Source organism: Chelonia mydas, chromosome 1, assembly GCF_015237465.2.
Source record: "Chelonia mydas isolate rCheMyd1 chromosome 1, rCheMyd1.pri.v2, whole genome shotgun sequence".
Classification (NCBI taxonomy): Eukaryota; Metazoa; Chordata; order Testudines; family Cheloniidae; genus Chelonia; species Chelonia mydas.
In genome coordinates, this window is record NC_057849.1 from 317,689,280 (window position 1) to 317,715,160 (window position 25,881).

At 40.5% G+C, this 25,881-nt stretch overlaps 1 protein-coding gene across 4 annotated transcripts in view; it reads left to right on the plus strand.

The window, feature by feature from the left end:
* The window catches only part of CELSR1 (cadherin EGF LAG seven-pass G-type receptor 1), a 262,839-nt gene that overhangs the window by 188,424 nt on the left and 48,534 nt on the right, over positions 1 to 25,881 (plus strand). For all 4 annotated transcript variants that reach the window (XM_037901572.2, XM_043551096.1, XM_043551104.1 and 1 more), the window contains exons 6-14: positions 6,967 to 7,124; positions 8,362 to 8,525; positions 10,403 to 10,528; positions 19,752 to 19,918; positions 20,694 to 20,879; positions 21,237 to 21,350; positions 21,734 to 21,908; positions 22,462 to 22,603; positions 23,583 to 23,703. In XM_037901572.2, coding sequence (XP_037757500.1) covers positions 6,967 to 7,124; positions 8,362 to 8,525; positions 10,403 to 10,528; positions 19,752 to 19,918; positions 20,694 to 20,879; positions 21,237 to 21,350; positions 21,734 to 21,908; positions 22,462 to 22,603; positions 23,583 to 23,703 — 1,353 coding nt within the window. The remainder of the gene's footprint in view (positions 1 to 6,966; positions 7,125 to 8,361; positions 8,526 to 10,402; positions 10,529 to 19,751; positions 19,919 to 20,693; positions 20,880 to 21,236; positions 21,351 to 21,733; positions 21,909 to 22,461; positions 22,604 to 23,582; positions 23,704 to 25,881) is intronic.

The following is a 25,881-nucleotide window of genomic DNA, read 5'->3' on the forward strand; positions in this document are numbered from 1 at the left end:
CAGTGAGTAATGAAGGAATAATGCACATCAAAGGAATGAAAAGTTTGTGTAATAATTTGTCATACTTACCTTTGGTGACTATCAGAATGTATCAGAGTGGAAATATGTGACGGATTCTCCATTCTTTATACTGGCTTGTTTTAAAGGTGCTGTTCATTTTTTTTCTCTAGAAATCAGCAAAGGGCAATTTTACAAAGCAGAAATTAACTTTAGTGTATTTGTTCTAATCTGACCCAATTTCCAGTTGCCTGACTGACTGTTTTGGTCAGTGCAATCTATAAGTCCGTGTAGCAGCATTAAAGTTGTCTGGTATTTACCAATTTATATCCCTCTACGTTGTAAATGTCACACTTTTTTTGGTTCCTGCTGCCTTATTTGTTGTTTCCAGTTTGTTTATTTTTTGGAGGGGGTTGATTCCCATTTCTGTGCCCAGCGAGACGGTGTTTGTAGCTGTCAGTTAATGAGCTTTTTGACCACTGAAGCAGTGAAGTATTGCCTGGGAATCTGAAGCCTTTTTTCCCCCTTTCCTGGGTTAGATAGTTGGGCTGAGGCCAACAGGTTAATGAAAGGGTTCTCTGAGCATGGCTAGTTGCCTAATGAGACTGAGCATGTTTGAACCAAAACTGCACTGCAAACTTCCAGCATCTGCAGTAGACTTTGGAAGGTGCTCCATTTTCTGCTAATTATTACTAGAGCTGGAAAAATTGTGAAATAAGTTGGTTTGAAAGTATATGAATATGCTACATTTTATCCTACAATACCACTAATAATTTTTTGAGCTAAACAAACAAAAGTTTAGAAAAATATTAATTTAAAAAAGAACAACTAGGAAACAGATTCTTTTTAACCTTTAACCTCTGAAAATCCTCAATAAATCTTTTGCTACTCATTAACAAAAACAATGTGTGACTTATTGACCAGGAAACAAAAACTTGGAAGCTTTCATAGAGAAAGAGTACCGTTGATTTTGGAATGGCTTTTCTTTTTAAAAATAAGTTATGATGACGGCAAACAAATTAAACTGTGTATTAAGTCTTGACACTGAAAAGGACGTTAGTCTAATAGCTTAATTTTTAAAAATAGATGCTTTTTGTGCAATGAGCTAAGCAAAGAATATGTTTGTAATATGCACCTTCATATCTGTCCCCTGAGAAGAATGGATTGCCTTATGCCAAGCTTAACTAGGTTTGTTGTGTCTCCCTTTCAAGGGTACTCATTTATGTTTTTCACACTGTTGTCCTTGTCTACAGTTTGCTGCAAAGCTGTTTCCTCTGTTGTCAGTTGCTTCAAAGGGAGCAAAGAGGCCAGAGCAGACTGAAATATTTATAATAGCAATGTTTATTGTCTAAATGAGCCTGTGTTGAGTTCCTGAAATATCCATAAAAGTGGAGCAATTTTATGAGGTTGAATGAAAATATTTTTTACTCTCTGGATGTTTCCGAAAAATAAAGTGGACACTTCCACTCAAAAATGTGCACTTGTGAATTTTGAGAAAGCTGCCACTGATGAAGGAGCTGAAGGTGATGTCACCATAAAATCCATGTAGTTTAGAGGATTAAGCACAGAGCAGGAAATCCAGAGTTGTGTTCCCACCTCTGCCACTAACTGACCAAAGAAACAGTTTTTACTTTGCAAATATTATCATTAAGTACAAAATATTAAGTGTCGTGGATCTGATTTATTTACAAATAAATCCACAGAGGTTTGGGCTATTTTGTTAAACTGGCCACTGAATTTAGTTTGTGACATTTGAGAAATATGATTAATGCAGTACAAAAAATGTAGCCATTAAGTGTTTAAGACAGAGCCTGCATTATCCCTTAATCTGTGGATCTCTTCTCTACAGTATTTACCATGAGACCATCTGTACGTTTAATGGATAACTGAATGGATCATGAATGATTTAAATATTTGCTTTCAGTGGATGGAACTTCTAAATCATACTGAAGTACATCAATTTAGCATTGTCTCTGACTTTTAAAGTGATATACTAACGGAAAGGATATCAAATTTGCAGACTACAAAACAGACACACATTCTGATGACCCCATCACTGTAAAACAGAAATTTCACAGATTAAGATTCTTAGCATTTTAATGTGTGAATATATACCTGTGAGAGTATATATATGTTTGTTTATGTTGAAGAATCAGGAAAAAAGCCAAACAGATTGCCACTCCTCAGCTGGATCTTACTAGAATCTGACCTGACATCTTGAATAAGATACATGTGGAGGTGTCACTTGAGTCTGCTATATACCTTAGAAATAGAAAGTCTGCACCCAAAAGGATGTCATCTTTACTTTTGGGCTCTGAGAAGATGGTTCCTCCAGATCACATTTGATGTCATTCACTGAGTCTGAGACATCTCACAGATGCCTTTATCATGGTCTGAAGGAGAGAGGTGGTCTGATTAAACCGGCCTGGAAGTCTGGAACTTCTTCATTATAATCCTGAGGCTAACCATGATTCCCTCTGTGTCATGGGGAATGTCATGGGTTAAACCCTAAACCTCAGATTGCCCCTCCTTAAAATGGTATCAAAACTCTAACCTCCCTCACTGGAGTGTTGAGGCATAGTTAATGTTTTTAAAGCTCTGTGGAGATTGTGTGTGCTAATTGCCCTCATCTGAGGGAGGTAAATATTATTATTGCTATTTTACAGATGGTGGAAAGTCAAATACATGGAGGCTAAGTGATATGTCCAGGCTACAGAATGGGTCAGTGTCCAAAGTGGGATTAGAAATGGGGGGTTCCTGGCTCCCAAAAGCCTATGCTTGATTGATTAGCCAGAGCTGTTTCTTACCCTTATCTAAGTAAGACAAGAATCTTTTTCATTGGCAACATAGCAAGCAAAACTAAGAATTGGTGCAACGTACTTGAGCGGAGGACATGATAATGATGAGAATACTCTGCAAGGTGCAGCTTGTTTCTGTGAGACCAGGAAGAATCAACTTCATTTCTAATTTGCATATGTGAAACTGAGACCTCTGTGTAAATTATTTTTTAGTTATTTATTTATTGAGCTGTTGGTACCTCTGCATACTTCTCACTTTTACAGCATGTGGTCTTTGAAGTTTGAACCCCAAGCTATTGCCACACAAACACTATGTGGAAAGACAGCCCTTAGGGTTAGACAATGAGAGGTAAATTTTCAGCTCTGTGAGCAGGGCCTTAGTTGCATGACTTCCATTAACATTAATGGAGTCATGCTGGTAAATTCCTGTGCACCGCACTGAACATTTATTCATGAATGCAGAATTACTGTACAGCAAAGCTAATGAAACTTGGCTTTTAGGTAGCATGGTGTTTCAAGAAGAGATTTTCAAAGGCACAAAGGGCAGCTAGGTGCCCAGTTCCCATTAAAAGTCATGGGAACAGGGCACCTAACTCCCACTTGTGTCCTTGAAAATCTCCCTCTCAGAAAATAACAGTGTGGATGTTGTTATTTTGTAGTGAACCTCTCTTCTGTAAGGGCCCAGTCTTTCTCCTGTTGAAGTCAATGGCAAAACTCTCATTTGTCTTCCATATGAGCAAGGATCAGACCCTAAATAGGAAAGCTTTGTCTGCTATCATTTAGTCTCACCAGTTTACTTTTCTTTGAACTGTTGTTCCTGACACATTGTTACTTTGAACCCTTCTGTATAAGGAGCAGTTACTTAATTAATTTTAGTATTTACTTACATCATTTTAGACGTTTGTCTTTTTGTTGTAAAGTATGCCCCATGCCAGGTACTGGAAAGGTGGATATTGTAACCATATTTAAAAGGAAAAAAAAGACTCTCCATATCCCACTAAATCACCAACAAACTTTGTCCCTTACTGGCGATTGATCCCTCCCTTTCAGGGAGTCTTGGAGAACAAACAAGGGGGGAGAGATAGCTCAGTGGTTTGAGCATTGGCCTGCTAAACCCAGGGTTGTGAGTTCAATCCTTGAGGAGGCCATTTGGGATCTGGGCCAAAAATTGGGGATTGGTCCTGCTTTGAGCAGGGGATTGGACTAGATGACCTCCTGAGGTCCCTTCCAACCCTGGTATTCTATGATTATAAGCAGGCCTTGCAACAAGATGAGAAAGTCAGAAGATTCGGGATTTTTTGAACTGAGGCGAGGAGCAAGTTCTGTAGTTGGGGACCCCTCGGTGACAAACAGGCTGTCATGTTCTGTATCAGTTTAAGCTTCCAAGCTTTTACGGTCTTAAGGTATAGCCCTAAGAACTGTAGAGTATACTCTAGGAATCTAATCTTGAGGTGTCAAAGGTCAGGATCACTGAGACAAAGCTTCAGCTAAAAGAAAAAGTTGCAACTCCTAGTCAAATATAAGGGACAAAAAGCTGCCTTGGTTACTGCAGCTACTTGACATCCAGAAGCAGTTTTCGATTCACTAGGAAATCCAGGTTGCAAGCCTGATTAACTGTGGGCAAACTCCTCCTGAGGAGGGAGAAGCGCCCTCTCTGCCAATTCCTCTGATGCTTCCAAGTTAATAAACAACAGACTTGTTTAATTAAAACAACTTGAACTTAAGTGTTAAGTTTTTCTTCAAAATGTATAACATTAGTACCAAAAATGTAAATTACAACTTTGGAGTGGAAGGTTTTGCTATTAACTGGAATATTTTATTTATTAATTCTATAATTTTGACCAGCTTGTTACTAACATTTTCAGCATCGCATCTGTGTATGCTCCCAATCTTTTCCAAATTAGACTGCTTTGTAGCCCATAGAATCTGGGAAATACAAAATGTGCCTTAATATCACTTAATAGAGGTCAAAACCTTTACATGAACAGCTGCCAAACTATGTGATCATGTTATCTGTTCATAGAGGAAATGGAAAATACTTTCCAACTGGAATTGTTTGAGACCAGGAAACTTCGTTTTAAACTGTTTTTATGCACCAGTATAGTTAGCTTTATAAATGAAGCTGTTATTCTTTGCAGATGATTAAACTGACTGTTAACTATTTCAATAAGTTTGTTCATGCAAAATCTGAAACAGACAGAATTGATCTTTTATCCCCTTGCTACTTCCTAGGTTGCAGTACAGACAAATTCAATACCAAAGAAACGTGCCATGTAAATGACTATATAAGTTCTGAAGGGAGTGCACTGCACGCTAAAGCAAACTTGCCCATGCATCATGATTTTCTTCAACAGTTGCTACTATTGATGATCAAAGGATCATAAGACTATCACTCTGATTTCAATGATGTAATAGGTTTGGTGTTAAATCCTGAGTAGCCCCATTGACCTCAGTAGGACATGAATAAAGTGAGCAAGATCTGGCTTGTGCAATGCTGTATATTACAAACAGTGTTCTCGTAGAAGCTGTGAAGTTAGAAAAGCAGGACTAAGTTGCTTTCTACAGATATGCAATATGAAAAATGACTCTTTTATCAATTGCTGTTATTTTGTTTAGACTGATACTATTATTGTTTGCAATGTTTTCGTAGCCCTGTTGGTCCCAGGATAATTAGAGAGACAAGGTGGATGAGGGGATATCTTTTATTGGCCCACCTTCTGTTGGTGAAAGAGACAAGCTTTTGAGCATACATAGAGCTCTTTCTCACGGTGAGCTTGAAAAGCGTGTATCTTTTAACAACAGAAGCTGGGCCGATAAAAGATATTACCTCCCCCACCTTGTCACGCTGTTACTGTGTCTCTTACAAAGATGTTATTCCTCAGTCTGAGGGATCTGTATCTCAGTTTCCGGGTGACTGTTTAGTTCTCCTCTTAGTTATACAGGTGTCAGACTGAAATAACTCTTTTGAAGTTAATGGAGCTATAAAAAGACAAAGGATATTCTTGTGGTTAAGACCCTGGGTGGAGATTTGTGTTCAGTTTCTGGTGGTGCTGTAGACTTTTGTGACCATCAATCATTTTTTTTCTCTGTCTCATTTCTTTGTTTGTAAAATGCCACACCCCTGCTCATAAGGGTGTTGTGTGAGCGTAAATTCATTAATGCTAGTAAGGAGCTCAGTGCTATAGTGTGAGTATCCAGATAGACAGTAGAAGAACATAACTGGCCTTAACATTTGTTGCCAGTCCTGCAAAACATTTGTGATCATGTCTCTCACCACCCACAAAAATATTTGAAAATGTTGGCCTATGTGATTGAAGGAAGGCCATTGAAGTACTGAGTGTCAGAGCTGAAAGTGGTCCCTTGCTCTCTGTCCCTTGTTCAGTCCTGTGGAACTGCTTCTCCTTGTGGCCCGAGGTCGTTCTGTCTGCTCAGCAGAGGAGCTGGCTCAGGTACCAGAAGGGGTCGGTGGGACTCTGAGGCAGCCCTCGTGCCATCAGCAGTAGTTGGGTGACACAGTGGTATACAGTTGTGATCTTGATCTGGAATCTTCCCCAAAATCAAGTAGCCTGTCGCTGTATTTTTTTCTGCACTCTAAAGCCCAGTCCTGGGTTGCTGTGAGGGGGCTGTCAATCTTTTAAATGAAAAATTGGTTTCATGCTTTTAACCCTAGGGAGACATATTGTGTCAGTTTATATTGTCAAGGCTGCTTTTGCAAGGGAAAGAGTGAGAAATACAATATTTTTAAGTGAGCTCTTCACTTTAGATGAGAGGGGAGAGTTGGTGACAGGAGTGGAATTGTTTGGAAACCGTCCTGTGCTGGTGCAATAGAACCATTCTAAGTGAGCTGGGCCAGATCACTTCATCAATAGAAACGAGGCATAAATAGCTTTTGGCCAAGCTACATACCTATTTTTCAAATTCAGATCAAGAGTGAAAAATCATCACGCAGTTCTTCTGGATGCTTGTTACTATTCTCAGATAAAGTCAGACGTTTTGTTTCCTATTGCACAATGGAATTGGAAGTGAGATGGCCTTAACTAATGCATGTTTGGTTGAACAGCCTACTTTGGTCATCTTAAAAGCAGAATGGTACCATCTGAGTGGACTGCAGGCATGTTGATTCTGCTGAGTTTGTAGCCTTATTTGTAGGTATGTTGTTTATTTTTTGAAGCCCCACATTGGACGATTAGGAATTCCTCATGGACCTTCAGGAGAGAAGGTGGCGGTAGTAACAGTGGATGACTGTGACACTGCAGTGGCTGTGCGCTTCGGAAGTCTCATTGGGAACTACACATGTGCTGCCCAAGGAACTCAAAGTGGCTCAAAAAAGTAAGGGCTTTTTACAGATATTTATTATTCATTCTCCTATTTAAAAGGAATTGAGCAATAACAACAACACATGGCAGTGAGAAGAAAAGCGCACATAGCAAAGACTTTATAAGAAAACAAACTGACTAACTTTAAACTGGCAGATGAAATTCAGAGCACAGAAGTGAAAGGCATTGTATATCAGAAGGAACAATTTGAACGGCTCATACACATTGTTGAGTCCAAAATAACTATAAAGACACACAAAAAATTGTTTGTGATCATTGTTGAAAGCTCAGTGGAAACATCAGTTCATTGTACAGCAACAGTCAGAAAAGCAAATAAAATGGGAGGCTGCCTTAAGAAAAAGAGAGTAATGCTGAAAAGATTTTGACATCATCATTCAAATTAATGGTACATCATCCCATCGCAGAAAGGCTAGAGGAAAAACAGAAAAGATCCAGAGAAGGGCAATGAAAATCACTAGATACACGGAAAGCCTTCTGTCTGAGGAAAGATTGAAAAGATTAGTATTATTTAGTTTAGAGAGACGATGAATAACATGTGAGACATGATAGAAATATGTAAAATAATGAATTCTATTGAAAAGGCCAGTCAGGTGATCATATTTACCCTTTTCTGAAATACAAGAACAAGAGGACACTCACTGAAGTTAAAAGTCTCGTTAACATTTAAAACTGATTAAATGATATACTTTGTGTAGGTGATATAACTATCCAGTGGAACCTACTGCCACAAGATGTTAACACAAGGAGCCTAGGATGATTCAAAAAGGGACTAGCAATTTATGAATAACAAAATTATTATACATAGTTTTACACCAGCCAGAATAAAAGTGTATGTAACATACCAACCTTCCTGCTTTAGGCTATAAATCAACATCTCACTACTTGGGATTAAAAAGAAATTTCCATGGATGCATGTTGTTTCATAATTTTCCATTTACGCCTTCTAACATAGTTAGTTCTGGTCACTGTCAGAGACCAATATTTGACTCTATTGGTGCGGTTGTTATGGCAACTCCAACAGTCCTAAATTACAAATTTGCAGCTAATTTTATTATGATTCTTTTTGATTATTGAAGTCTTGTGAAGCTAAATCCTGCAAATAATGAGCTAACAGAAAACAGTTAAATATCTCAGATTTCTTTAGTCAGATTAGCTGTGAATAAACTGTAAAGTAAAGGAGGCCAAACAAATGACATGAAAATAATCCAGCTAATTTCTTATTTCTTTAGATCTTTGGACCTGACTGGACCTCTCCTGCTTGGGGGTGTCCCAAACTTGCCTGAAGACTTCCCTGTGCACAACAGAGAGTTTATTGGCTGTATGAGGAACCTCTCCATTGACAACAAGCCAATCGACATGGCTAGTTTCATAGCCAATAATGGCACTCTTGCAGGTATAAACTTCCAGATCTTCAAAAGGCCACAAGAAAAAGCTTTCTGTCATGCTGAGAGTTCTTGTGCACACCAAGAACCAGATTTTCAAAGGAAGGTGCATGGAGGATGCATGGAAAGCTGCAAGTGCAACCTTTCCATGTGAAAAATAGCATTTGATTGGCAGGGTGCAAACTGGTGTAGGTCAACTAGTTGCCCATGTACACAGCAGTGAGGCACATGCACATTTTTGCTATGACAGTCCTTGAAATTTTTCCCCTCAGGAGAAATCCTGCCCTCCTCCTACATTCCCTACCCCCGCAATGCTGCCACTGGATATGGAAGGCCCAATTTGTCTTGGAACTATTTCAGCTCAGCTGAACAGTGGAGGGGAGGATTTGGGAGTACGAATAAGGAGTCTGCCCAACCCTAGTGCAGAGCAGGTTGGATAGGGTTATGGGGAGAGGGAAACACGCTTTTACTCTTCACTGCCAACCCTTCTGACATCTCTCTGGGAGAAATATAACAGCCACAGAAGCTGTTGCACCTTTGAAGCTGTAGTAGCCACCATGGAGCAGTCTGGAAAATAAGGGGAAAGTATTCTAGTCTTTCTAGCCTGGCCACTGTATAAATCCCCTGCATGTACCCCATTTATCTGAGTGAGGTGAAATTCATACCAGTGCCGAAGACCCACACGATGTTCTGAGGCTCTGTGCACCACATAAAGAATGAAATGGCATTTAGGAGGTTCACAAAGCTTCTGTAGGACCTCTGCACTGAGGAGAATATCATCCAGGGATTTGCACATAGAATTTAGCCCTAAATGAACATTGCTCTAAGTCGTGTTTCATGCACTCTGATGGCAAGATGGTACTTGAGTGGCACATCTGCCCTGAACTGTAACAGTGGCACCAGAATTTCTTTTAATAACCCTCCATTTTCATGTGTTTGCATCTCAGCTATTAAAGCTCACTCTGCTCTGAAACTAAGTGTAACGAGGTCAAGAAGAGTGGAATATTTTAACCAATTCTGGTTATACTTTAAAACAAATGCAGTAACTCTCCAAACCTGAAACGCAAGCTGCTCAGAAGCTTGTGCATACTTATCATGAGTTTTTAAAAGCTGTGGTTTAAAAATGAAACATGAGCTGCTCTTCTTCTGGCCTGCTGAATCCTGCTGTACTGCCTCATAAAGCGACCAGGTTCAGAGTACAATCTCAGCTGTCTGGCTCCTGTATTGGAAGAGGCAGCAAGTGGGAAGTGGTGCTCAGATATCCACAAGGCAGGGCAGAGCAGAGCAAATCACTGTTGTGTAAAAGTAGTTAGTTCCTTCTTCTCACAGCCTGGTGGAGGTCTAGTTCAGTGATGCACCAGAGGAGGCACTCACTTCGGATCCTGTGTATTCTTATCAGGTAATTAATGAGTAATGACCATGAGTTGAGGGTGAAACTTCAGCACTAACTTTGAATTACCTGGCTTTTGCCAGATTGTGTCTTTACCTTAAAATTAGCTGAACACAATTCAGTTTTTCATCTAGGTAAATATGCTCCTGTTTCAGGGGAAGTAGAACAAAGAAAGATTTCAGTTTGGTTGCTTTCTGATTTGGAGGCACATTCCTACATAGTATAACTCCACTGGCTTCAGTAGAGTTACACCAGAATTAAGCCCTTTGTCTTTATCTGAGCGGTTTCTTGCTTTCTTTTGATCATATGGCTCTCAAAGTGTTGTAATGCTTTAATGATTTCCTTTCCCTTCAGAATTGAAAAAAGCCCAGAGACAGTCACTCAGAAACTTATTGTTACAGTCATTTGAAGTCTGTTTTGGTGCGATGAAACCACCATTACCAGATACACAGATGTGGAATGGTTTTAGGCTGAATAGCTCTGCTTTCTAAATTCCAGGTTGTGCAGCTCAGAAGAACTACTGTGATACTAAGTGGTGTCAAAATGGAGGCACATGCGTGAATAAATGGAACACCTACACTTGTGAGTGCCCCCTGCAGTATGGTGGGAAAAACTGTGAGCAAGGTAGGTGCACAAGGCTCCCAGGGTATGTGTCCTCAAGTTTACCTGTGTGTTTTGGCATTTAGTTTTTAATAATTAACATCTCATAATGTATATGAAAGTTTGAGATGCTTTAGGGGACAGATAATGGAATATTGCAATAAAGTGTAAAATTCATCCATTATATATTTGAAATAACTGTGTGTGCTCATCTATATATTAAAGATGGTTGCTGACTTTTGGTTCAAAAAGCAGGAAAATATCAATCAGAAATCCTATTGGGATAAACAGTAACAGCTTTTATCTTTTCCTATTATCTATTTACTAACATTAGTGAATTAGTTCTACAAAGCTTGGCACTATTCGTAATTTGCTTAAAATAAAATCATCTGATCCAAAGCACATTGAAATTAATGGAAAGACTCCCTTTGACTTTAGTGGGCTTTGGATCGTGCCCAAAATGAACATGGACTTAATTATTACTTCCTTCAGCGGAAGGCAATCCCTCCTTAATAAAAAAAGGAGTACTTGTGGCACCTTAGAGACTAACAAATTTATTCCTTTTCTTTTTATGGATACAGACTAATATGCGTGCTACTCTGAAACCTCCTTAATAAGAACACTTTATATTTTATTGGGCTATACTTATGACTGAAAACACTGTGTATAGATATGTAAAACTTGTTAATAAAATATAGGAAAGGAGCAACAGGTGTGCTTTATAAGGGAATGAAAAATTTGGACCCAGTTCCTTTCCTGGGGAAGTAAGGGAGGTTCCTCGTTAGGAAAACCATAGCTGGAGGCTGAGGTTCAGCACAGCAGCATTGGCATTACAGCCCCAGACCCACGGTCTAAATGGGAATAGCAGCTAGCCTGGGTTAGTACAGGTTGCTAATTTGTAGTGATGCTTCCATTCTAAGGGGAAAATCCCCTAGATTTAGGTTGCTTTTTAAGAAATAAAAGTTCAGATTCTAGCCTCACCTGCCCTAGTGTAAATCTGGAGTGACTCCATTGAAGTGAATGGAATTATTCCAGATGTACACTGGTGTAATCTGACTCATACTTCTTTGCAGTTTGAGCAGGCGGTTTCCTTATTTTGGTGTTGCCAAAGAAAATTAGGCACACTCTTCCTTTCTGCTAGCAGGAAATAGATGCTAGAGTGATTATTGGATGATGGTTCTTCAAAAAGAAAGACCTCATTTGTGATGTTGCCTGATGACAGGTAGCTTTGTCAACCATTTGCTGATTTCCATCATGTGTTATATAGCACCTGACTGGTTAATCTCTCCAGTAAGATTAACTGTGCTGAAACTGCAGGGTTGGATGACTGGCTAAAATGGCAGGGCCTAATTCTGATATCATTCATACTGGTGTAAAGGTGGAATAATTCCATTGAAGTCAGGGGCCTGATTCTCTTCTCTCTTTCTCCTGGTTTTGGGTAGAAAGATCAAGAGTTGTATCAAATTCATATTTCCTTGACCTATTATACCAAGAAAAAAAGTATCAGATCATCAGAGAGCTTTAAACTAGGAATTCAGGGGAGATGGTTGGGAGATGTACAAGTAATCTCCACGCCAGATTTTCTCTTTGAGAGGAAAGAAAATGAAGTAAGAAAGGGTACAGCCGTGGATAGGAGAATGGACATAAGGCGGAAGGGCAGTGTACATACCAATCTAATAGGTAACATTGGCAGTAGAACGTCTGTGCCCAATCGGGTAAAGAATGTGAGCAAAGCGAAACAGCAAAAATTAAGATGTTTGTACACTAATGCAAGGAGCCTAGGTAACAAAATGGAGGAACTAGAGCTACTGGTGCAGGAAGTGAAACCAGATATTATAGGGATAACAGAAACATGGTGGAATAGTAGTCATGACTGGAGTATGGTATTGAAGGGTATGTGCTGTTTAGGAAAGACAGAAATAAAGGCAAAGGTGGTGGAGTAGCATTGTATATCAATGATGAGGTAGACTGTAAGAAATAAGAAGTGATGGAATGGATAAGACGGAGTCTGTCTGGACAAAAATCACATTGGGGAAGAAAGCTACTAGAGCCTCCCCTGGGATATTGCTTGGGGTGTGCTATAGACCGCCGGGATCCGATTTGGATATGGATAGAGACCTCTTTAATGTTTTTAAAGAAGTAAATACTAATGGGAATTTTGTGATCATGGGAGACTTTAACTTCCCGGATATAGACTGGAGAACAAGTGCTAGTAATAATAATAGGGCTCAGATTTTCCTGGATACGATAGCTGATGGATTCCTTCACCAAGTAGTTGCTGAACCAACAAGAGGGGATGCCATTTTAGATTTGGTTTTGGTGAGCAGTGAAGACCTCATAGAAGAAATGGTTGTAGGGGACAACCTTGGTTCGAGCGATCATGAGCTAATTCAGTTCAAACTAAATGGAAGGATAAACAAAAACAGATCTGTGACTAGGGTTTTTGATTTCAAAAAGGCTAACTTTAAAAAATTAAGCAAATTAGTCTTTAATAAGGCTAATGAGGAGCTTAGGGTTAATGGTAGGATGACAAATGGGAATGAAGATATGGAGGTAGATATTACCACATCTGAGGTAGAAGTCAAACTCAAACATCTTAATGGGACTAAATCGGGGGGCCCGGATAATCTTCATCCAAGAATATTAAAGGAACTGCCACATGAAATTGCAAGCCCATTAGCAAGAATTTTTAATCAAACTGTAAAGTTAGGGGTTGTACCATATGACTGGAGAATTGCTAACATAGTTCCTATTTTTAAGAAAGGTAAAAAAAGGCGATCCGGGTAACTACAGGCCTGTTAGTTTGACATCTGTAGTATGCAAGGTCTTGGAAAAAATTTTGAAGGAGAAAGTAGTTAAGGACATTGAGGTCAATGGTAATTGGGACAAAATACAACATGGCTTTACAAAATGTAATTTAGATGGAATGTGAGGATGTGACTTCCTGCTTCTTAGCTCATGGCTGCTGTTCTCCTAATATGGCTGCAGACAAAGGCCTCAGACCTTACAATATGGCTACAGGAAAGGGCCTTATCCTTGCAATGTCATCCAGTGTGTTTATCCAGTGTCTAGCACAATTGGACACTACCATAACACAAGTAATAATTCATTAGACCAATAGCTAGGAGTCCCCTTGGGGTTAGAGGAAGACAAAGCATAAATGGAAGAAGAAACCTTCATCTAGCAGCTTGGGTGTGTGGAAATCTAAATGGAGCATTAGCAAACCCAACAACAAACCAGTATGTTTACATTTATCATCTGTAGACAAGGCCCCATGTCCTCCACAGCAAGCTGGAATTAAGTTCTGTAGCAGGGTCCCTTGATCCTGTGGCCCTCTGGTGAGGCAGACAGGACATTTGGTGATAGCTTCATTTAAATTAAAAAACGGAGATATTTTAACAAGTTAATTATGAAAAAGAATGAAGGAAGCATAAAAGTAGCCCAAATGTTGTTTACATTCCCCACATTTTCAGATTGCCAGAGATTATAATATTGACCACACACAGCTGTGTTACAGAAGTCAGGGGGATGCTGGCTAGGGGACATCGGAGCTTTTGGAACACAGGGTGGTGTGGGAAGCAGTTTGAGGTTGTTTGCTAAACAATATTTCTGGATGTTTCTGCAAAAATGATGAGCAGTAAAAATGTAAGCAATGTTGACATTTAAATAATCATGTTTAGGGTACAGTATTAGCTCCTCCATCAGATGAATGGATGAGCCCTCAGAGCTATTGTTTCAGGCTGTCTGCAGGATCAGGTAGACATCTCTGCATCATTTACACTCAGTTCATATTGCCAAGGTTATCTTGCAAACGAGAGCTAGAAACATAAAATTTATTTTAAAAATGAAAGTTTAGATTTTGGAGCACAGTTCTGCAGCAAAGGATAGGCAAAGAGTGGATTCTGTGGCAAATGCCACAACTGTGGAATACATGAGGTTCTGATTGCAGACCTGTGTTTCTCAGAGTTCAATTTTTCCCTCCACTGGCTGGGCTCCTGTGGAGTTCTGACTGCACTTTAAAGCTGCTCTCCATTGATGAGACCTTTAGGGGAGAGGAACTCTGAGGGGGTGAAACTATATGTCAAGAGTGAATCAAGTCAAATGTATACAACAGTATTGAACTGTGGAGTACTGATTATTTGGAGAGAAGAATTCAAAATGGGGACGCTACACTATGAATTCTTTTCAGAGTAGCAACCATGTTAGTCTGTATCCGCAAAAATAAAAGGAGTACTTGTGGCACCTTAGAGACTTACAAATTTATTTGAGCATAAGCTTTTGTGAGTTACAGCTCACTTCATTGGATGAATACTGTTGTCCATTTCCTTCCCTGTCTGCTTGTTGTGAGCTGGCAACAACATCTTGCTGTAGAGCATGGGAAAACTTAGGTGTTAGAAAAGAGGCAGGACTAATTAGAGGACTGTGTTTCAAATTGCAAGCAGCAGCTTAAGCCTTATGGATTCTAATATCCCTTGAGGTGAACGTGTACCTCTGTCATCTACCGGTATGTACTGTAGAGCAGCTGTTTTAAGGGCCTGATCTTGCAATCTCTGCACACACAAAATTCCCATCTACTTCAGTGGGAGTTAAATGTACATGAGTGTTGCAGGATGGGGACTTAACTGCAGGACATAACTCTGACAATAAGGTGCTTTTCACTGAAGGCTGTGCCCAGTGGTTCACTGTGTAAAGTATATGTGCTCAAGATTAGAGACTGGGGCAATGCTAGGGGCTTCTTCCTAACACTGGAGCGTTCACTTCTGTGCTGCTATGGCAGATATTTTATTAGTTGCACAAGAGCATACTCGCTGCCTAAAGGTTGGGTAATTCAGACAACTCGCCAACCTGGCTCTGGAAGATCTGAAATTCATTAAAGGTTTCCTGTTGCCTCAGAGCCATTTCCTTTGTGCTTAATCTGTTAATTAGAATCAAGTAATCCGAGATACACTGGGGCAAATTACCACCCTTGTACTGCCTGCTTTGTTTACCACTTCAACACCAAAAGAGATACGTATATAGTTCTTCAAGTAGATGCAGCCGTGTACTGTGCGAGCGCAGCTCACTGGAGCTGGAGAAATTTGCCTAGCCGTACCCGAAAGGGTGGCACTTGCGCCTTAGGGCTGTAGCCCCTCCCTTTGCTATATGAGGCAGCTCTGCCCCAACCCTCCCCTCAGTTCCTTCTCACTGCCTCTGACTGGAGTCAGAGCTGTGTGTGGTTATCACCTCACATTCTCTATCTCAGTTTTTCTGAAAATTTCCCTTCATGTATGTAGTTTTTATATAGTTAGTAGTACAGTAGAACATCAGAATATCAGAATTATGAACCCCTCAGGAACGGAGGTTGTTCGTAACTCTGCAATGTTCATAACCCTGAACAAAATGTTATGTTCTTTCAAAGGTTTATAACTGAATATTGACTTAACACAGCTTTGAAACTTTACTATGCAGAAGAAAACTGCTGCTTTTCCCTTTTTTAAAGTAGTTTACATTTAACACAATACTGTACTGTACTTGCCTTCGTTTTTCCTTTTGGTCTCTGCTGCAGCCTGATTGTGTACTTCCGGTTCCGAATGAGGTGTGTGGTTGACCGCTCAGTTCATAACTCTGGTGTTCGTAACTCTGAGGTTCTACTGTACCATGGATAGTATTAGTAAAGGTTAAGTTAGATTTAGTTAGGACTTCCTGTGTGACACCCACTCCAAGGTTCAAGCACTGCCCGTCATGGGGCGGGGAGAGCATCGATTCCTAATAGTGACCCCCCACACAGCAGGTGCTTGCTGTGTTTAGGCGAGGGCACACAAGGGAGCCGTATTCTATCTGTAAGTTGTTCACCAAAAGCAACCAGATGGCCAGAGACTTGCACTTGAAGCAGCACCCCCAAGCAGGCCATGAGGGCTTTTTTGGCACCAAGGCTCACATCTGGTCAGCAGTCACCTTTGGATTTGGTGAATGAGGCCACTCCGCATTCCAGTGCTGCCATCTTCCCCAAGAGATGGAAGAACCACTCACCCGCTTCAGGGATGCTGAGGAGGAAGTCCCATAAAACTGACCAGAATTATCCCAGGGCTTGTCAAAGGCTTTCTGAAAGTCCAAGTACACGATATCCGCTGAATCACCCTTGTCCACATGTTTGTTGACACCCTCACAGAATTCTAATAGATTGGTCAGGCATGATTTCCCTTAGAAAAGCCATGTTAACTCTTCCCCACCATATCAGGTTCAACTATCTGTCAGATAATTCTGTTCTTGGCTACAGTTTCAACCAGTTTGCCCGATACTGAAGTTAGGCTTACCAGCCTGTAATTGCCACGATTGCCTCTGGAGTCTTTTAAAAATATCGGCGTCACATTAGCTGTCCACGATTCATCTTGTACAGAGGTTGATTTAAGCAATGGATTATGTACCACAGTTAGTAGTTCTGCAATTTCATATTTGAATTCCTTCAGAATTCAGGTGAATACTATCTGGTCCTGGTGACTTATTACTGTTTAATTCATCAGTTTGTTACAAAACCACCTCAATCTGGGGCAGTTACTCAGATTTGTCATCCAAAAAGAATAGCTCCGGTTTGGGACTCTCCCTCACATCCTCTGCAGTGTAAACTGATGCAAAGAATTCATTTAACTTCTCCGCAACAGCCTTGTCTTCCTTGAGTGCTCCGTTAGCACGTCAATTGTCCAGTAGCCTCACTGATTGGCAGGTTTCCTGGTTCTGATGTACTTAAAAAAAAATTGCTGTTAGTTTTTGTGTCTTTCACTAGTTGATCTTCAAATGCTTTTTTGGTCTGCCTAATTATACTTTTACATTTGTTACATTGTCAGTCATCGTCTTGCACGTAGCTCACTGAGGGTGCACCTGGTGGTGACTTCAGCATTTCATCCACCCATCCATGGGAGGTCAGTATTTTTGAATACCATGGTAGCAAGGTTCTTGAAAGGAGACCTTCGTCTCCACCTGCCGGTGAGAGAACCAGTTCCTTTGTGGGACCTTAATATGGTCCTAGCAACTCTGATAGGGTCTCCATTTGAGCTTTAGGCATTTTCTTCTTTTTCTCTTTTGTGTCAAAAAACTGCATTCATAGTGGCAATAACATCAGCAGAGAGAGTGTATGAGCTGCAGGCTTTGATTGCAGACGCTCCTTACACATAGGTCTCCAAAGACAAAGTGACCTTGTGGCCGCACCTTAAGTTTTTATCTAAAGTGGCCTCCTAGTTTCATTTGAATCAGGTGATGTATTTACCTGTGTTCTTTCCTAAGCCGCATTCAACCCCGGAAGAGCAACATCTCCAAACGTTGGCTGTCATCCAATGTCTAGCCTTTTACCTGGACAGGACTTAACCTTTTCCCACTTTGCCTCATCTGTTTGTGTCATATGCAGACCAAATGAAGGGACAGACAGTCTCTTAGCAAATGATCTCTAGGTGGATAACTTCCTGTATCAAGACAGCATACAAAGTAGTCTGACCATGCCCCCTCAAAGGGTGTGAGCTCATTCTATGAGAGCGCGAGCTACTTTGAAGGTGTTTTTAAGTGGCATTCCAGTATTGGACATTTTCAGGGCTGCCACTTGGTCATCTGTACATATGTTTACGAACCATTATGCCATTACTGCTGCATCCAGAGCAGATGCAAACTTTGGGAAGGCAGTCCTGGAATCCTTGTTTAAATAGTCTTTGAGCCCCACCTGCAAGTACTGCTTGTGAGTCACCTACATGGAATACACAGCTGCATCTATTCAAAGAAGAAAAAAATAGTTACTTACCTGTATTGTAACTATTGTTCTTTGAGATGTGATGCAGAAATGCATTCCACAAGCCACCACCCATCCCCTCTACATTGGAGTCTATGTTCTTGAGGTTTGGTGCGAAGGAACGTAGGAGATGGGCAGTGCCACCTCATATAGCCAGGGTAGGGTATATGGCCATGGGGTACAAGTGCCACCGCACAGGTACTGCTAAGCAAAATTCTCTAGCTCCAGTGCACTGGGCACGCGCACACCTATGTGGAATACACATCTGCATCACATCTCCAACAACAACAGTTACAATACAAATAAATAACTGTTTTTTATTTAATTTCTCTCTCCTGAAACATCTCTCTCTGTAACATAGTAGCACCCAGAGGTTTTTATTTAGCTTTAGTAGAGATGTCTTCAGTTATTTTCTATATACCTGAGGCAACTGGCAAAAATATGGAGCTACTGGTGATTTCATAAGAAAACGTACTGACTTAATAACAATAAAATGAGGCATAAACTGCTAATAAAGTCCATAATACTATGTTGTTTCTTGCCATTGTGGTATCCTACAAAATTTACCTGAGGTACTTTTCATGTTAGTAAGGTATTTATACTAATGAAATCTCGTGCAGATATTATGACAATATTTTTATGGTTTTATAACACGCTTCTTTTATAAAAGGAGTTTGTTAACACATCATAGAAAAGAAGAAAAGACCCTGTTTAGTTTAAGATGTTAATGAAGATCTGCTTTCAATCTTGAGCTGAGCCCTTCAATTGAGACAAAAAAAAGGTTATTTAACAGACAGCATGATTCTCTATCTCCGTCACTTTCTCTAATTTTTATGGCCCCTGATCAAAACAGCAGCACATTTTTAGCAGTTCTCGACTCTTGACTATGGGACAAAACACACTTACAGTATCGTAATTTGGTTTTGGATTCCATATCATTAGCAATGGTATACATAAACACAGTAACACATTAGACTAAAATAAAACAAACAATAGAACTTAATTTTCATCAGATATAGAGAAATCATTATGCAAGAATAGCCCAAACCTATTTGTATTATGATTTTAGGGCTTCATTTTTTATTGTAGGCAAAATCAGGTGGTCACCATTATGAAGACAACAGTTACTAGATAATGTTTTCCGAGATACTACAGTCTCTTTTCTGGATTTAAAACAGGAAATAAGTGTAATAGCCATGATATGTGGTAACTGTTGGCAAACGATATAATTATTATCAGGACAATTGTGGTATCTATGGTAATTGATCGGTTGCTCGCTATATAGAAGTGTGGCCAAATTTAGCCCTGACATAAGCAGGAGCAACCCCCGTTGGCTTCAGTGTTCTATATCTCCTTCTTACATAATTAGTGAATAGGGACCATTTATGAAAACAAATTGCAGATGAAAAACCCATGGCAAATTGTATTGTTTTTGCTCTAAGTCCTTGTGTTAAAAGATTGAATTTTTTTTTTTATCTCTTGTCTCTTGATTTACAGTAATGCCTTCTCCCCAGCGTTTCAGTGGTGAGAGCATTATTGTCTGGAGTGACCTTGATATTACTATCTCTGTACCATGGTACATTGGACTCATGTTCAGGACCCGGAAAGTTAATGGCATGTTAATGCAAGCTAATGCAGGAACTTCATCCAAGATCAACATTCAGGTAAGTGTATGGCATTCTTAATCTGGCATAGAATTCAGAAAATTTCCCCAAATATCAACTGACAGGGCTAAACTAAATATGTATCTTCATGCATGTAGCTAAAAGTAACATATGTAACATCAAATACTGTAGATGTCATCACCTTGTTCCCCTTGGTCACTTTACAGTTCAAAAGCTTTGTGTAACAAGATGCATTTCTATAAAATGCAAAAGCTTGGAAAGTATAAGTATACGTTAACATAAACTGGAAGAACTCTGTTCTACCTATCATGAAATACATGTAGACAGAGGTAGTAGTCAACCAACGATGTCCGCTGTATTCACCTGCCCATTGTATTTACTCTTTCCCTGAATAAGGCAGAAACCAGAAGTATAGATTGAAATTGAATATAAGCACTTTTAGTGCTAAATTCAGTTATTGAGAAAGGTGGCTTAGCCTCACTATCCAAGATGTGCTGAATTCTGTCCTAACACAAAGATTTGACTTGTGTTTGTAATTCAGACTCCATATCATTTTTTTTTCTTCTTCTTCTTCCTCATTTTTGTCTTTGTCATTTTCTTCTTCTTCTTCTCCTTCTCTTTCTTTGTGGGTTAGAAGCAGAATTCCCTAAATTGTGTTGGGAGGTGTTACCACTTACGAGTTTTTCCCAGGTTACAGCTCGTTCCTGTAAGAAGCATTGTTTGCCTGCACTCATACTGGTGGTCCACCGTGAGCTTCATCTGAGAATAAGTCAGTATTGCAGCGATGAATAGAGATGATATTTGTTTCCTGCAGATCTTGAACAACTATGTGCAATTTGAAGTTTACAATGGCCTGAACCAGGTTGCTAGTTTGAAGATGACCCAGTCACGAGTCAGTGATGGTGAATGGCATCATTTGCTAATAGAGTTAAAGAGTGCTAAAGATGGCAAAGACATCAAGTACCTGGCTGTTATGTCCTTGGACTATGGGATGTATCAGGTGAGATAGCATCATAACTTGGCCTTTCTTTCATCATCCAGAGGGCCTTTAAAAAGAAGGGAATGGGGTAGGGATGGTAAACAAATACCATATACTGCTCCTACTGCAAGCAGTGTATGGTCCAGATTCTTCAGTGACTTACACTTAGTGTAAACCCGTTGAAATCAGTGGAGTTTTATCTTTTGACCATGCCTGTGAAATTAAGATCAGATAAATAGCTCTTCATTTCATTATAAATTTTAGCCTACTGTCAATTGCTATCAGATTAGTGCATCTCTAAGGAAAGCCATTCTCTGTCTTGGAAAGGATAATAGTGCAGTGACCCTCTTATCCACTGTCCTTTTGTTTCTTTAACAGAGCACTGTGCAGATTGGAAATCAGCTTCCTGGACTCAAAATGAAAAGCATCATTGTGGGAGGTATCTCTGGAGATCAAGTCTCAGTGCAGCAGGGTTTTTATGGCTGTATGCAGGTAAGAATAAAATATGTCATAGCTTGCATTTATGAGAAGATACCTGAAAGAAATAATTTATTATCCTTTTCCTCCTGAGTTTTGTTTTCTGGATAACTTTTAAATCCTTATAACTTATGCAAGCACCAAAATATTAAACATTGCCCTTTTCTACATGTAGGAATCCAGTCTCTTTTGACCTCAAGAAATTTCTTCTTTCCCTTCTTGGTTTAAATCAAAGTCCAACACTTTTAAAAAAAAATCTGGCACCTGACTAAGCAGATCACATGTATATAGAAAACTGGAAGATTAAAGAAGTTAGTGAGATGCATTGTTCTGTATATGTACCACTATATCCTAAAGGAAGAGTCTCTTAGTTGAAGTTACTGTTTTTCTGTGCTCAGGGAGTAAGAATGGGGGAGACTTCTACGAATGTAGCTACGTTGAACATGAAACAGGCAATCAAGATCAATATAAAGGAAGGCTGCGAAGTAGACAACCCTTGTGATTCCAGTCCATGTCCCCAACACAGCTACTGCATTGATGACTGGGACAGCTACTCCTGTGTCTGTGACCCAGGTAAAGGAGTTTGCATGAAAGTTGGGCATAATAGTTAGAGCGTTGGAATTGTATTGGTTTTAGTTATGTTGCAAAGGGCTTTGATACTATTTGCGACTTTTTAAAGTTCATCTTCTCTGTGTTCTCGTATTTCTCACACAAACTTTTCGAGTGTTAGATTTATGTTTTACACCCCAAGGCCCTGAAGGGACATTTTGAAACTTTTCTCTTGTCAGTCTTCATTTTGAGGTGTGTGCCTGCCTAAGTTCAGTCACCTCCTGAACTTGCAGAAAGAGAATATAGAGCTATTTGTAACACATGACCTGAGCAAGCAATCAGAAGCTATTGATCCAAGGGCAGCCAAAGAGTTTTTGCCAACTGTTGTAAAGTATAGCCTGTTACCTTTTTTCCCCCTCGCAGTAAAAAGCGATCTTTTTTGACAGTATCTCTGGGGAAATCTACTGATTATCCACGATGTGTTATTAGTGTATAAGCTTAAAATAGATGGTCTTTCTGAGACATGCAAATCGTAAATTACATTGGGTGCTGTAATCTTATAACCTTGTCTCCCCAGGGTACTTTGGGAGAGACTGTGTTGATGTGTGTAACCTGAACCCATGTGAGCATGTCTCCACCTGTGTCCGTAAACCTAGCTCATCCCATGGGTACACCTGTGAATGTGGACAAAGCTATTATGGGCAATACTGTGAGAGCAAGTAAGAGGATTATATTTACTGTTCAATGTCTTGATCTTTCCCAGTTCCCCTATTCCTTCCGTGAGCATAAGGCAGTGGCCCCCCCTTTTTTGTTTCAACAAAAATTCCCCTTGTCATTTGAGAGCTGATAACAATAGAGGTTGGCAGATCCCTTGTCCTGCAGAGCTCCTAAGCACAGCAAGAGTTCAGCTCTGTTCCTGTAGAACTTAAGAGTCCTACAGAACAGGAGCTCCTTGGTATCCTACCCCTTCCCTCTCGTAAGGAGCCAGCTGGCCATGGAGAGGCAAACACTTTCTCATCTATTGTCCCATTTGAGTGCAATATGGGTAATTCATGAAGTCCAAGGAAAATGGAAAGTCTCATGTAATGTACTGTGTTTGTCCCCTTTTGTGTGTCGCTTGTGTGTTTTCATCTGCCGTATCAGTCCTCTTGGAAACTGCAACCCAGGCCCTCTCTGTTGTTGCATTGTACAGCTACACATATTGGTTGCGCTGTTTCCAAAACCAGTCACATTGTCTGGACCAGAAAGGCAGATATTCCAACTGGCATCACTTACAAAGACTCCTGTTATAATCCTTTAGCTCTCATCATTTACATTTTACTCATAAAAATACATAAGAATGCTAGCCCTGCAATTGCAGGGAATAACAGAATTCAACCTGCTCTCTGAATGCACTGAAAGCAGCCTGTCTTGCCATAAATAAGCAGCAGGGAGGAGGTTATTGGGATGCACAGAATCAGGAGTGTTGTCTATCAGAGGCTGAAGAGAGAGGAGCTGGACTCAATGCCAGTTTGAGAAATGATCTTGCAGAACAAAAGCTGTTTCTATTTTTTATTGTATGTGCTGAATTGTGACAACAGCACTGGGGTAAACTATACTCTCAGTAATGTAACTATGAGCAAATTTTGGCCCAGTGCCTTTTTTCCTCTCAGAAGTGAACTTAAAAGAGGCTCCTTTCTATTTTGTTTTATTTTGTAGAATTGACTTGCCTTGTCCCAGAGGCTGGTGGGGAAATCCCATTTGTGGTCCATGCAATTGTGAGATCAGTAAAGGATTTGATCCTGACTGTAATAAGACTAATGGAGAGTGTCAGTGTAAGGTAAGCAAAAGAATTTCTGTTTAGTGGAAATATTCTTCAGGTTAAAACATAATTAGTTGGATAACTGCAATGTAAAATATACATTCCTGCACAAATGTGCTTTGTATCATATAGAACATAATTATTTTTCATAGGGAATCATATTTTTTTCTGATATTAGTCCTTCATTTTAGCCATATAATGCAGCTCTTCTTTCCTTTTTGTAATTACTAACTATATTATTGCAAGCAAAGGAGAGAGAATAAGGGGCCAAATTCTGATCCTCTGTTTTATAATGGTCTTGATAAAATCAGAATATGACCCCACTCTCAAAGAGACAGGTTGGGTGAGGTAATATATTTTATTGGACCAACTTCTGTTGGTGAAAGAGACAAGCTTTCGAGCTTACACAGTGCTCTTCTTCAGGTCTGGTCTGGTCTAGACCTGAAGAAGAGCTCTGTGTAAACTTGAAACTTTCTGTTTCGTTTTTCAACCAATTATGCACCCACTTTGTAGTAATTTCATCCAGATCATATTTCCCAAGTTTCCTTGTGACAGTGTCACATTTGACTGCGTCAAAAGCCTTACCCAAATCATGTATATGTAAGAGGAAAGTTTGACCTTAAAATTCAGTGTTAACAGTAATGGTGTAAATTGGCCAGGTTTTGGGTCACCAGTGTGTGGGTGTAAAAGTAAAGCAGTGTATTCTGTGCTAGCTGGATATTCTGTGGGTATGCGAGTAAGAGTAACTTTCACATCATAAGGCAGAAGGAGGGTGGCAGAAGGAGGGTGGAGCTGAAGAAACAACTAACAGACTTGTGTAAGATGAAGCAAGCTCATCTTTTGGCATGTAAGTTACACTCATTTTTGCAAACCGTGGTCAGATGCTGCAAGTACTCTGCATGCAGACCTCCCATTGACTTCACTGGGAGCTCTCCCCACACAGAGCTTTCATGTTCAGGATCCCGTGTCTTTTTGCCATGCAGTGACCTACTGTTTACACAGTTCATTGTACCTTATAAATTGTTAGTATAAATTGTACCTTCTTTAAGAGGTTGATCGCAAATATCATTTTTTCAGTTGGGCTTAAATGAAGAGAAAAGTATAATAGAATGAAGGCAAAGGCACTCCTGGATATTAGAAGGAACTACTGATGATGATAAGCAATGTCATCAGCTATATCAGTTACAGTAGAGACAAAAGTTAACAGAAACTATTTCCCCTACTTGTTATGAGCAGTGATAATCATAGGATAATTCTTCTTCTTCAGGTGCATGTCCGTATCGGTGCTCCACCACAGGATGTGTGAGCACCTGTGCATTCTCGACCAGAGACTGTAAAGCAGCATCTCTGGGCCTGCACCTGTGCAGAGCACCTCTTTATGCTCCCATACGAAGGCCATATAGGAAGGGACAGGCCCGCCACCATTCGGTTCCTTTTCACCCGCCTGTTGCTCAAGAGGGAGCACTTGGTGCCTACAGCTTCCCACCTTTTCTCACTATGAGTTTTTCGTTCTCACTTTATTTAGTTATTTACTTATTTTTATTTAATTTAATCAAAGTTGTGCATTCAAAAGGAGGTCCTCCCTCTCCAGGACTTTTGGTTTAATGCTTTGTCACATCGGGTTATGGTGAAGACCCTGGGGTTTAAGCCTTGACAGACCTGCCAGAGATGTTTTCCTTGTAGTAATGGGCACTTCTGGAGACACCCACATCCCATCAAATTACAAGGTCTGCTCAGGGTTTAAAGGCAGGTCTAGAGAAGACAGCGAGGCTGCTCCCTGACTGCCCCGACCCTTATCCACACCTCCGCCCCCTGACAGGCCCCCTGGGACTCCCACACCTATCTAACCCCCCCCCCCCCCCGTTCCCGTCCACTGACCCCCCCCCCCCCCCCCCCCCCCCGAACCTCCACCCCATCCAACCACTCCCTGTCCCCTGACTGCCCCCCAGGGTCCCCTGCCCCTTATCCAACCTCCCCACCCCCTTACCATGCCACTCAGAGCAGCAGAACTAGCAGCCACACCGCCCGTCTGGAGCCAGCCAAGCTGCCCGCACTGCCTGGCAGGAGCTCACAACCCCGCCGCCCAGAGTGCTGGTGCCACGGCGAGCTGAGGCTGCGGAGGAAGGGGGACAGCAGGGGAGGGGCCGGGGCTGGCTAGCCTCCCCAGCCAGGAGCTCAAGGGCTGGGCAGGACGGT